This window comes from Labeo rohita, unplaced genomic scaffold (assembly GCF_022985175.1).
Source record: "Labeo rohita strain BAU-BD-2019 unplaced genomic scaffold, IGBB_LRoh.1.0 scaffold_171, whole genome shotgun sequence".
In the NCBI taxonomy this organism is placed as follows: Eukaryota; Metazoa; Chordata; class Actinopteri; order Cypriniformes; family Cyprinidae; genus Labeo; species Labeo rohita.
Genome location: NW_026127901.1, coordinates 5,716 through 19,030, shown reverse-complemented (window position 1 = coordinate 19,030; position 13,315 = coordinate 5,716). Strand labels below are relative to the sequence as shown.

Below are 13,315 nucleotides of genomic sequence, written 5' to 3'. Positions count from 1 at the left end.
GCAGACTATCTACACGTCTTGACTGTACATCTGTGGCACTATCTTCTACTGCCAATACACAGTTAAACTTCGATCACCTGTCTCCTCATTTTTTGGTGCTCTGACCGGCACCCAGGGGGGTTTACTCATCCAGTACCTCACAAAACCATAACAGTCCAGCGGTCTCTACAACACTAATAAACACACGGCGCTAATCTGATTAATAAAGAAGACAGGACACATTTAAAACAAACATTAAGACAACGTATTTACGACTACTCACCCAACCTGCGACACACGTAAACTGATGGCAAATATCGCGATCTGTACTGAATGAGACTTCCTGAACGTGATTTTATAGCGATCATCATCTTACGTCCTTTGCGTCTGTGTTCTGACGCCAAAAGTTCCCCACTGAAATCAATGTAGGTTCCAGTTCGTCGATATAATGACGCGGAGGGGGCGCCGTTGACGTCTTCATAGTGACGCTAGAGGCGCTTGACCGTCCTGCAGTTTTTGACGCGTCGAGAGTGAGAATGGGTTGATTTTACTTATTTTACAGTCCAGTTCTGGAATAACTACTGCTGCAGCTGTGTTCCCAGATTCTGGATCTTTTGAACATCAGTATATATTTGAGTACAGTACTGATGCTCCTGATCTAAATACTGACTCACCAACAAATCTTCTGAAATCCTTCTTTGATGATTATTAAATTCTTCTAGTAATTGCAAATCAAACAATGGCATCTGGAAAAACCAGGGAGCTATAGCCGATAATACTACCGTTGGACTAATTTCGTAATCATTAATTCCAATCTTTTTTTGCTTCATCATTTGCCTCCCACTCAAAACTGACCACATGTGAATATTCATATTCCCAGCAATTCTTAAGGACTTCTTTTACAGGGTGACTACTCTTCTGCCCTTTCACTGAAACCCAATAAACCATTTTCAATTGTTGCCACCTAATTACCAAAGGCATCTGTCCCATCTCCACCTGTAAAGCTGCTACTGGAGAAGTTCTAAAAGCTCCACAGCAAACTCTTAAAGCCTGAGATTGTACTCTTTCAATCTTTTTGATCTGCGATGCTGCTGCAGAAGAGTAAACAACTGTAGATCTTATTAAAGCACTGTACATTCTTCTTAATGTAATCCGGTTGGCTCCCCAGTCTGTCCCAGCCAAGCAGTGGAGTATATTGATTCCCTTCTTACACTTATTTACAATATTTTGAATATGCAAACCAAATGTTACCTTAGAATCCATTATTATTCAGAAGAACTTGATTTCTGAAACTTGTTCTAACGCCTGTTTATACATTCTAAGATTTAATTTTGGTCTCTTTTTCTTTCTTGAGAAACATACTACATGAGTTTTACTTATTGAAAATCTAAATCCCCAACAATTCACCCATTTCTCAACATCATTAATAGCCTTCTGTATTTTTTCTTCAACTTTCATAACATTTCCTCCTCTTTTCCATAACACCCCATCATCTGCGTACAAAGATTTACCTATTCCAATTTCAACATTGGAGAAAATATCATTAATCATAATATTAAACAGAATAGAGCTACAAACACTGTCTTGAGGAGTTCCGTTATCAGTTGTATATACTCTTGAATATGTTGTTCCCACACTAACCTTCAAAAAATCCATAATCCAGTTAAACATCCTTCCTTTAATTCCCATTTTCTCCATGTTTATTAAAAGACCCTCCTTCCACAACATGTCATACGCCTTCTCTATATCAAAGAATACACCAGTTAAAACCTTCTTTACTATTGCTTTTCTGATGTCAGTTTCCAGACATATTACTGAGTCCATTGTATTTCTCCCTTTCTGGAAGTCACTCTGATGAGGGCACATCAAGTTTTTGCTTTCAATCTCATGCATTAGTCGTGAAACAATCATTCATTCCATTATCTTGCAGAGATTAGATGTTAAGGCTGTTGGCCTATAGTTATTAGGGTTAGTCTGATCCTTAACAGGCTTTGCTACTAGTACAATAACTCTATGTTTCCAAGTGGATGGTAGCTTTCCTTCTATCCATATCCTATTAAAAAGTCTTAAAATAATATTCAGTGATATATCTGATAAATTTCTAATCATCATTTCAGAGCGTATGTCATCCTTACCTGGGGAAGTATGATTTAATCCCACTAACACTTGCCTCAATTCAAATAAAGTAAATACTGCATCCATATTAGATTCAAAAACCTCTTTCCTCTTTAAAATGTCTGAATTCTCTACCAAACATTGCTCCCTACACCTCCTCATTTCATTTGATATATTTCCATTACTATGTACTTTAGCAAATGTTTCTGCTAATTCTTCTGCTTTCTCACTATTGGATAAAAAATTGCTTACTATTATTAATTAAAACAGGTAAATCATTACATCTATGAATTCCGCCCATTTTCTTAATCATTCCCTATAAATCACTTATATCCACCTTTTCTCCTATATTACACAAAATTATCTCCAAAAACTTTTTTAGTGTCTTTAATGACTTTCCTTACCTTTGCCTGTGCTTTCTTATATTTAATAAAATCACAGAATACAAATGTTTTCCTTACTTTTTTAAATGCACAGTTTCTGTCCTTTATTGCTATAGCACATTCTTCTGTCCATCATGGGACTGCTTTCTTCTTGTACTTTCCAATAATCTCTTCTGCAGTTTTAATAATGACTCTACATTTTTTCATTGTGTTCCTCAATACCTTAATTTACTTCCCTTAACTCAAGTAATTTTCCTTCACTTCTTTCCTTAAAAACATTCCAATCTGATGTTTTGAACTTCCATCTAGGTAAAAATTCCCTATTTGCTATCACTACTTCAAGTGATCACTTCCCATTGGATTACTAATGAAATGAACAAATGAACAATGCTATGAAACTAGGCAAAAACTATGGCAATGAAACAAAACAAAACTATGGCAGAAAACAAGACAAAACTATGACAATAAAACAAAACCATGGAAATAGCAAAAACAAGGCAAGAAAATAGGGAAAACGCTTGGTAGAGTCCACACAGGCAAAACAATACTTCGCGGAGTCTGTTGGTTTAGGTCTCCTTATATGGCCAACAAACAGGAAGTAACAAAAGAAGCAGCAGAGAGAGCGGTAACAGTCAGTCCATGGGAGAGGGCTCCCTCTACTGGTGTGGCATTACAGAATCCCCCCCTCTAGGAGCGACTCCTGGCGCTCAAAATAACAACAGTCCAGGAGGGTGGGGTAACAGAGGCAAAACAGGGGGTGGGACGGGGGCCAGGTCCGTGCAGAGGAGGTGGGCCTGGATCGTGGAGCAGGGACAGACAGTGAAGCACTGGAGGACCTGGGCCATGGAACAGTAGCAGACAGTGAAGCACTGGGGAACTGGGCCATGGAGCAGTGGCAGACAGTGGAACCTTGGAGGACCAGGGCCATGGAGCTGTGGCAGACAGTGGAACCTTGGAGGACCTGGACTGTGGAGCTGTGGCAGACAGTGGAACCCTGGAGGACCTGGGCCATGGGACAGTGGTAGACAGTGAAACCTTGGAGCACCTGGGCCGTGGAGCAATGGCAGACAGTGGAAACTTGGAGGACTTGGGCCGTGGAGCAATGGCAGACAGTGTAACACTGGAGCAGAAGTCCACCATGTTTGATTCGGAGGAGACTGGAGCCATGGTGGAGTAGGGAGAGCCGGTAGCCATGGCGGGGCAGGCAGAACAGGCAGCCATGGCGGGGCAAGCAGAGCAGGAAGCCATGGCGGGGCAGGTAGAGGAGGCAGAGCAGGGAGCCATGGCGAGGCAGGCAGAGCAGGCATAACAGGGAGCCATAGCGGGACAGACAGAGCAAGCAGAGAAGACAGGAACAGAGATATCCACACTGGAACTAGTGACATCCATAGCAGAGCGGAGTGTTCATAGACGATTTCCTTGGCCGTGACATGACAGGCAGAGAGTTCATGATAGGCCTTCAGGACCGTGACATGGCGGGTAGTGAGTTCCTGATAGGCCTCTTTGGCCATGACATGATGGGCAGAGAGTTTATGATAGGCCTTCTTAGCTGTGACATGATGGGCAGAATGTTCGTAGGAGGACGTCGACCCCTTAGGGGGTTCTGCAGCCGAAGCTGCCACCTCCGGGGGCATTGGTGCAGATTCATAGTGAGACATGGCAGTGAGTTCAAGGGTGGACGCTGCCTCCGTGAAAGGTTCTACAGCTTTCGCTGACACCTCTGGAGGCACTGGCGCAAATTCGTGGTCAGACGTGGCAGTGAGTTCATTAATGGACGCCACCTCCTTAGGAGGTTCTACAGTGCATGCTGACACCTCAGGAGGTATTGGCGCAAACTCGTTGGCAAGAAAGGCCTCTGGCACAGACCCGTGGACAGACGAGGCCTCAGGAGCAGACTCGTGGTCAGACCTGGCCTCTGGTGCAGACTTGTGGTCAGACGAGGCTTCTGAAATGCAGTGTGTGGCCCACACGCTCAAAATGGCAACAGCCATTACAGGCAGCACAGTAGATAGTGGGATGCCTGCTGGGCTTGAGGGTGTGGAGACTGTGGACTTGTGGCTTGGGAGCTTGGGCTCTGCGTGGCTTGGGAGCGTGGGCTCTGCGTGGCTTGGGATGTCAGCTGATACGTAACGAGGCTCTGGGGGGTCAGCTAAGACGTGACGAGGCTCTGGGGGGTCAGCTGAGACGTGACGAGGCTCTGGGGGGTCAGCTGAGATGTCACAAGGCTCTTGGAGATCTTGGAGGACCTAGCGAGGTTCTGGCATGACAGCCGTGGCTTGGCGAGGCTCCATACTAGCAGCCATGTCGTGAAGAGGCTCCGTTAGAAGTGCAGGTGAGACTTGACTTGACTCAGGGAGGTCTGCCGTGACTTGACTTGACTCAGGGAGGTCTGCCGTGGCTTGACTTGACTCAGGGAGGTCTGCCGTGGCTTGAACAGCTGTATCTTGGCTTGACTCATAGAGAACAGCTGTGACTTGGCTTGATTCCGAAGTAACAGCTGTAACTTGACGTGGCTCAGGAAACACAGCTGTCACTTGATTTGGCATTGAATGTGCAGCCCTGACTTGACTTGACACCGGAGGATCAGGCATCACTTGATTAGATCTGGGTGCGACAGACATGGTGAGGTGAGATTTGGATGAGACGATTTTGGATAGATGAGGCTCAGGCGTGGCAGCCATCTTGACTGGGGACTCAGATGGGGCAGCCATCTTGTGAACAGGCTTGGGGATGGCAGCCATCTTGTGAACAGGCTTGGGGATGGCGGCCATCTTGTGGACTGGCTCTGGGATGGCGGCCATCTTGTGGACTGGCTCTGGGATGCTGACCATCTTGTGGACTGGCTCTGGGGCGGCAGGCATGGGGTGAGCAGGCTCTGGAGCGGCTGGCATGGCGTGAGCAGGCCCTGGAGCAGAAGACGTGACGTGAGCAGGCTGTGGCTTGGCGGACGTGACTTGAGCAGGTTTTGGCTTGGCAGGCTTGGCATGAGGGGGCTCTGGCATGATGGTGACAATACCGGACATGAAGGTTGGGATGTGAAAATGCTCTGGGGTGATGGGTACTGTAGGATTGCTCTTCATCTGCAATCCCGACAGTAAACGCAGAGCCACTCATCCGTAGAGCAAAGTCAATATATTGTTCTAGTGTCCAGCGAGGGGTCTGACGCAGCAAAAAACGTGCAATTTCTTGTTTCAAGCCAAATCGAAAAATGTCCTTTAGTGCCACATCATTAAAGTTTACCAAATGACAAAGCTCACAAAAGTCCATGACATATTCTTCAATAGACCGGTTACCTTGGCGGAGGTGGAAGAGGCGTTATGCTGGATCCATGGTAGGTTTGTGTACAAAAGCCGCTGGATCTTTGGTAGGTGAAGTATTCTGTAACGAGACCCCAGGGAAGCGTGTAAGATCCAGATGCGAGCTTTATTATAACACAGCGTAGTTAAGACAGGCAGGGTCGATCTCCAAACAAAGAGTAACAACCAGGGCAAGACAAAAGCGTAATCCAAAAAGAACGGGCAGAAGGTCAAAATCCAAGTGAGCAGTCCAAAAGTAACAAATAAACAAGGCAATGAAACTAGGCAAAAACTATGGCAATGAAACAAGACAAAACTATGACAATAAAACAAAACCGTGGAAATAGCAAAAACAAGGCAAGGGAATAGGGAAACTGCTTGGTAGAGTCCGCACAGATAAAACAATAATTTGCGGAGTCTGTTTGGTTTAGGCCTCCTTATATGGTCAACAAACAGGAAGTAACAAAAGAAGCAGCAGAGGGAGCGGTAACAGTCAGTCCATGGGAGAGGGCTCCCTCTGCTGGCGTGGCATTACATTACCCCTCCACCAGTTCCAGGTAACCTATCCCTACAAATAGCTGTATAATCCTGAACTAAAAAACTCAAATGAGGTTTTAACCAAGACTCCTGAACACAAATTATATGTGGCTTATATTCTAATTCATCTATATATTTTTTAAACTCTTGTACATTAGCTATTAAGCTTCTCGTATTCCATTGTATTAGAGTAAAAAACATTAAGATCCACCAACCCCACACAGTGCTTGCGAATTACTCACTTGCATTTTTAGCATCTCGTTTATTTGTTCAACTGTTATTTCATCGATTTTCAAGTACTTTCCAGCAGCTCTTATTGTGAATCTTATCTTTTCAGATCTACTGTCTGTTTGCGGAGAACAGTTAATCACTTCTGCCAAGAAAACAATAAGGGACATTTTGTTAACTAGCATTGTGTTGTCATTAATTCTACACTGATTATCACGCAAATTAGGTGTTGTTTTCTCAGAATCCATTTGTTGTCTCTGCTGCTCATCTCTTCGTACACTTTTAACTGCATCAACATATGTCAAGTTCTTTGATATTTTCACATTTTGAACTTTTTCTGCCTCTTTCCTGGCCTTGCAACCACCATACAATTACAACATTTTGGATTTAATCCATTTCCACATGTTCACCTCCACATCTAGCACAGCATTGTTTACCTTTACAAACCGCAGCTACATGTGCAGATCTCTGGCATTTATAACATCTTATAGGGGGAGAAATGTATGGGCTACATAACTAACTAACCCTAGATGCACTCTGTTAGGGAGTTTTTCCTCCTCAAATTGCATCATCACTGAAAGGCTGTCAATTTTTTGTTGTTTCTAACACATTTCAATCTATTAACATCCGATACTGATGGCCCAGAAATTTCTATTCAAATTCTCAACTGTTCCATCTGTTGGAAATCCTGTAATAACTCCTCTCACCCACTTCTTTTCTTCCATTATTGTACATGCTACTTTTTTGCCCATCAAAGATTTTAAACCAGCCACTCTTTTTTGCTGTTTAGAGTCTATACAGAAAATCAGTAATTTTTCATCTCATACTGCCTTAGCGCTTTCTATTTCACCTACTGCTTCCTTCAGTGATTTTGTAACCTTGATTGGGTTAAGAGTATTCATTGATTCATTCAAGAATTTCATCATTACCTTAAACTCGATCTTTCTGTCTTTTATTTGCTGTTGATTTTCACTATCCGATTCAGATGTTCGGCTTCCATTTTTCTTCCTTTTCCTATTTACCACTGTTGTCCATTTATTAGTTCTATCTCCTTCAAAACTTCCACCAAAGACCCTTCTTCCATTTCCGAATCGCTACCGGAAGCAGCGTCACTGCCTTCCATCTCCACCTCAGTCACACCCCAGTGTTGCACACCCGCCCCCTGTTTTTTTAACTGCGGCTGGCATCAACGTAATAGGTGCATTACTGCCACCTTCTGCTCCGGAGTGTAAAACAGCCTTTTAGTCTATTCATCAGTTCTGTTTCCCTAATACAATCTAAGAAAGCTCTCACTTGACCATTTTATTAATGCCTTAATATGTAATTCCTGAACTCTGCTTTTCCTCATTCTTTCATCTTCTTACCAGTTCATATTTAGCACATTCACCAATTAGGACTGCATGATCCAGTGTCAAAACAGATTAAAACCCTGGTGAAAAAACAGCATATGCTGTTAGGTATGTTTTGATGCTGGTTTATGCTGGTCCTTAGCTGGTCATGTTGCTGGTCAAGCACCAACATAAACCAGCATCAAAACATACCTACCAGCTTATGCTGTTTTTTCACCAGGGAATATTTCCAGATTTATATTTCTGTACCGACTGCAAGGCCAACAGTATCACTAGTGCATCATTTACCAGTTGATTTGATATTCATATTTGAATGGTTTTCTGGTCTTAAACTAAAAAAGCAGTCACAGTTGTCTGATGCTCTGAATCCTCTGAACTGTCTGTAAATAGGTGTGCATTCTGGGCTCTAACATAGACTGAAGATTCTGATGATAAGCCTACTAGCTAATTCTCTGTCTGACATCCAACAAATGCAGATCTATGTGAAGTGTTATGAATGCACTCACTGCCATTATGTGGACGAGCATGTGCGGGACATTTTATTAAAAATCTGTTTTGTGGTCTGAAAAATTAGAACAACACTGTGGAGAGTAAATAGGACATCATTTTCATTATTGGGTTATCTCCCATTAGGCAGCTAATAAATAACTATTACTAGTTAATGGAATAGATAATAGCTAAAAAGTAGTAGTAGCTATTATAGTAGCTAAAAAGTACATTTTAGGGATTAAACCATCAGTTGCCTCAATAATAAATAAATAAAACATTAAGCATCATGTATGTATATAGTGCAACAACAAAAGGTAACACATTAAAGGGAACCCTTGGTATTAAAACATGTATAGTTTAATATAACCTACAGTAAATGATGCCTCTTACTGAAATATGTTGTAGAAAATCCATGAAAGATTTACGTCATTTAAAAAATCCACATTATTATATACAGGTGCACCTCAAAAAATTAGAATATCGTGAAAAAAAAGTTCATTTTTTGTTTGTAACTTATTTCAAAAACTGAAACTTTCACATATTTTAGATTTATTACACGTAAAGTAAAACATTTCTAAAGTTTTTTTGTTTTAATTTTGATGATTAGAGAGATTAGAGATTATTACAGCTCATGAAAGTCAAAAATCCAGTATCTCAAAATATTGGAATATTTACATACATTTGAGTTTTTATTAAATGTCCATCCCTACAGTATACATTCCAGGTATCTCTTGTTCTTTGAAACGACACTAATAGGGAAGACTGCTGACATAGCAATGGTCCAGAAGACAATCACTGACACCCTCCACAAAGAGTCACAGAAGGTCATTACTGAATGGGGTGGCTGTTTACAGAGTGCTGTATCAAAGCATATTAAATGCACAGTTGACTGGAAGGAAGAAATTGGGTAGGAAAAGGTGCACAAGCAACAGGGATGACCACAAGCTTGAGAAAACTGTCAAGCAAAACCAATTCAAACACAGCTACACAAGGAGTGGACTGAAGCCAGAGTTAGCACATCAAGAGTCACCACGCTCAGAAGTCTTCTGGAAAGGGGCTGCCAAGCCACTTCTGAAACGTCAGATGCATCTTACCTGGGCTAAGGACAAAAAGAACTGGACTGTTGCTCAGTGGTCCAAAGTCCTCTTTTCAGATAAAAGTAAATTTTGCATTTCATGTTGAAATCATGGTCCCAGAGTCTGGAGGAAGACTGGAGAGACACAGAATCCAAGCTGCTTGAAGTCCAGTGTGAAGTTTCTGAAGTCAGTGATGATTTGGGGTGCCGTGACGTCTGCTGGTGTTAGTCTACTGTGTTTTATCAAGTGCAAAGTCAATGCAGCCGTCTACCGGGACATTTTGGAGCACTTTATGCTTCCATCTGCTGACAAGCTTTATGAAGATGCTGATTTCCTTCTCCAGCAGGACTTCAGCACCTGCCCACAGTACAAAAACCACTTCCAAGTGGTTTGCTGACCATGATATTACTGTGCTTTATTGGCCAGCCAACATGCCTGACCTGAACCCCATAGAGAATCTATGGGATATTTTTAAGAGAAAGATGAGAAACAGTCGATCCAACAATATACAGACGATCTGAAGGTTCAATAGTGCCTCAGCAGTGCCACAGGCTGATCACTTACATGCCACACTTCACTGATGCTGTCATTTTCATTTGCTTTCATTTGTGCTGTCAACCAAGTATTGAGTGCATAAATGAACATACTTTAAAAAACTTAAACTTTTCTGTTTTGCAAATCTGTTTTTTTGATTGATCTTAGGAAATATTCTAATACTTTAAGATATTGGATTTTTGACTTTCATGAGCTGTAAGCTATAATCATCAAAATAAAATTTAAACATATTTTGGACTGTGCAGGGCGGCATTATTTTGGTTATGTAGAACGGTCTCAGCTAGAAATTTTTTGTTGTAAGAATGTTCTGAACATTATGCTATGTTCTGGGAATGTTTTCAGTGGAAAGTTTTATTTTAGTTCCCACAATATTCTCCTAAAACATAGAATAACATTCTCTAAAAACATTCAACAAATGTTTAATGATAACATTGTGAGAACATTATCCTCTAACATTCTAATAAAGATTTAATCGGGAATTTTTTCCATTGGACATTGGATGTGGACTCTAAAGTTGCTCAGATGTCAAATTTTTTGTTTGCTGAAGCTCCAGCATCATTAAATAACTCCAAAAACAGCATTACCAGTCATACATTTACAAAAGGTCTATAACAGAGAATAACAGAGCTTTAGATGTTGATGTCTCTGTTATGGTGATAAGTGTTTGCTTTAGTTGGGTAATTTGACTTGACATTTGCTGTTTGTAACTATGTTTGTTACAGAAGAAACAACAAGAAAACATGTCAATGACTCATCCAGAGCTCCCAGAATGCATTGCAGCATGAAGCGTGTCACTATTGTTGAGATTCATACACTGATTCTTGATGTCTTGTGTGTGTCTAAGTACTCTGTTGTTTAAAAGTGGTTTGTGAACAATGTGTTTTAAAAAATTACAGGCAGAAATACAGATCATCTAATTAAAACACCACTGGATCTCATGCTGTTATAACGCATTATTACAGTCACTAATATGAAATTAATTGCATAGACTAGACTCTTGATGAGAGTGACATCAAACCAACTTATTAAATTACTTTTAAACAAACATCAACATATAAACCTCTGTTAATCTCAGTAAGAACTTGTGTAAATGTGTGACAGAATAATCTGGTGTCTAATAAGTGAAGCTGGTAATGCTGTTTTTGGAGTTATTTAATGATGCTGGAGCTTGACATCAAACAAAGGTTGTGTTTTCACTTTCAACCAAAATGTGAATCTGATCAATGTAAGTCCACATCTAGTGTGATGAGAATCTTTATTAGAATGTTAGAGGATAATGTTCTAACAATGCTATCAATAAACATTTGTACAATGTTTTTTAGAGAATGTTATTGTACGTTTTAGCAGAACATTCTGGGAACTAAAATAAAACTTGCAGCTAAAATATTCCCAGAACGTGAAACATTTCTAGCTGGGGTTGTACTCTGAGCTACTGGCACTGAGCTAAGTGTGGCAGAGTGGATAAGTTCCCTCCCCTGTATTTAGAACGACAGCCTATCAGAACGGGGTAGTTGTTATATAAAGGCTGCGATTAGGCTACCTGGGATGCGTTATTGCTTACTCCGCCCCTTTGTGTGTGCGGGTTTCCGCCTAATAGGTAAGTTTTTAGCTGTTTGGCTAATGTTGCAGGGGTTCGTTTTTATCAGTAAATCTTATTTATTGTAGCTGGATTATTGGCGTGTTTGCGGCTTTGCGGTGGTGGGCAGGTTGTCACTATCCCTCGGTAGGTTAATTTGGTTAATCGTTTGCGTGGCATTCACGCTTGTTATAACTTGCACGTTTTTTTTTTTATTCCAGCTGGGTTGATTCCACTCATCCTCCTGTAAACTGCTGAGATTTGTGCTGTGAGCAACTGTATGATTTGTGTGTTTTGGTGACCGATATTTGGTAAGTATAGTTACTTTTTTTAAATGAATAATGGGTCAGATTAATTTAATTAATGGTTTGTTTTTAGCAGGACGAATAAATTCTTTGGGAGCGCTCCGTCTTTTTAGGGTTGGGGTGATCGCCTCCTGCATAGAGCAGGATTAAGACGGCGCTGCTGTTTTGCTGTTTGTGTTTTTGTATTTTTGTTTTTTTCTCTTTCACCCTAAAGCCGGTGGTTGTGGCAGTAGCTATCCCGATTATTTGACCGCTTATTTGTTGGGTGGTGTGCGTTGACCTGCCATTCAGTCTTTGAACTACCGGCTGGGTGTAAGTTTGGTGTTGTGATTTTTCTGTTTTGGAGTTTTGTTTTATTATACTGCTTGTATAATCACTCTTAGTTTTGGTTGTGTTATCGTAGGATTTGTTTTTTCGTGTATTGTATGGTTGTTCTTTATTCTTGATTTTTGTTTTGCTTTGTTTGAACCTGATTATTCTGAAGTTTTTGTAAACTTTTTGCTTTGTATTTCTTTTTTCCTTCATTTTCTATTAAGTGACAATTGTCTATTGCCAGTCATGTTGTGTACTATTTAACAATTTGGAAATTGTCTTATTAAGGTTTCAGTCTAATTCTGCTTTGGGTATTTATTGCCTAATTGTTTCTTTTTTTTTTGTTATTTTAGGCCCCTGAGTCAGGCGGCTAGCTGTTATAGTATCCTGGGTGGTGGTATTTGGAGCACAGAGTGTGGATTGCCGTTTGTAGTCATTCACTTCACTGTGTGTATGTGAGTGTGCGTGTGGTTTACAATTAATCACCTTGCAGCTAGCCTACCCTGCTACGGGTGAGCCTTAGTCATTTCAATCATCTGCTTCAAGAATCAAGAGCTGAGAGGGACCCAGCTGAAGTCCTGTGATCTTTGAGGAATGGAAAGACAAGGCCGCAAGGCCTGGCGCACGCTTAGGGAAGTCCTGAAGAGTTCCAGCTCATCCTCCTCATCCTCTTAGGTTCTGAAAGAACCCCTGATTGACTGAGGCGAGTCATGAAGATGAATTCCAGGGTTGAGTGAAAATGTCTGGCTCTTTGTGGTCAAGAACCACAGCTCTAGATGTTGCACAGTGGGCATGCCCTGTGCTGGCTCAGGCTCTGCATGGGTTCCTCCACACAGGCAGCAATCGGAAGATTTTGCAGAAGAGAGAAGAAGTGAAGAGACTGGGGGAAGAAGAGAGAGATGCATTTAAGGTCCAAGAACCAATGGTAACTTTCAACTTTGGAGGGAAAGTTTACGACTCTTTGTCTGTGAGCATGGTATTTTGCATATGTAATTAATTTGGGTGTTGATGCAAAACTACTAATATGTTGCAAAGGTATCAACATGTAATATACACCATCATTTAGATCATCAAAATACAAATTCAAAGAGACCAAACATGGCATAGGTGAGTTA

The 13,315-nt window shown here is 41.3% G+C and overlaps 1 protein-coding gene across 1 annotated transcript; it reads right to left on the bottom strand.

Annotated features, from left to right (window-relative positions):
* Nucleotides 1-4,879: 4,879 nt before the first annotated feature.
* On the bottom strand, nucleotides 4,880-5,557 carry LOC127158798 (probable serine/threonine-protein kinase samkC; the record flags this gene model as incomplete). Its single annotated transcript, XM_051101800.1, has 4 exons — nucleotides 5,432-5,557; nucleotides 5,072-5,382; nucleotides 4,987-4,990; nucleotides 4,880-4,927 (listed from the first exon to the last, which is right to left on the bottom strand). Coding segments are annotated over exons 1-4 (489 nt in total), but the record flags the coding sequence as incomplete, so codon positions are not given.
* Nucleotides 5,558-13,315: the final 7,758 nt, after the last annotated feature.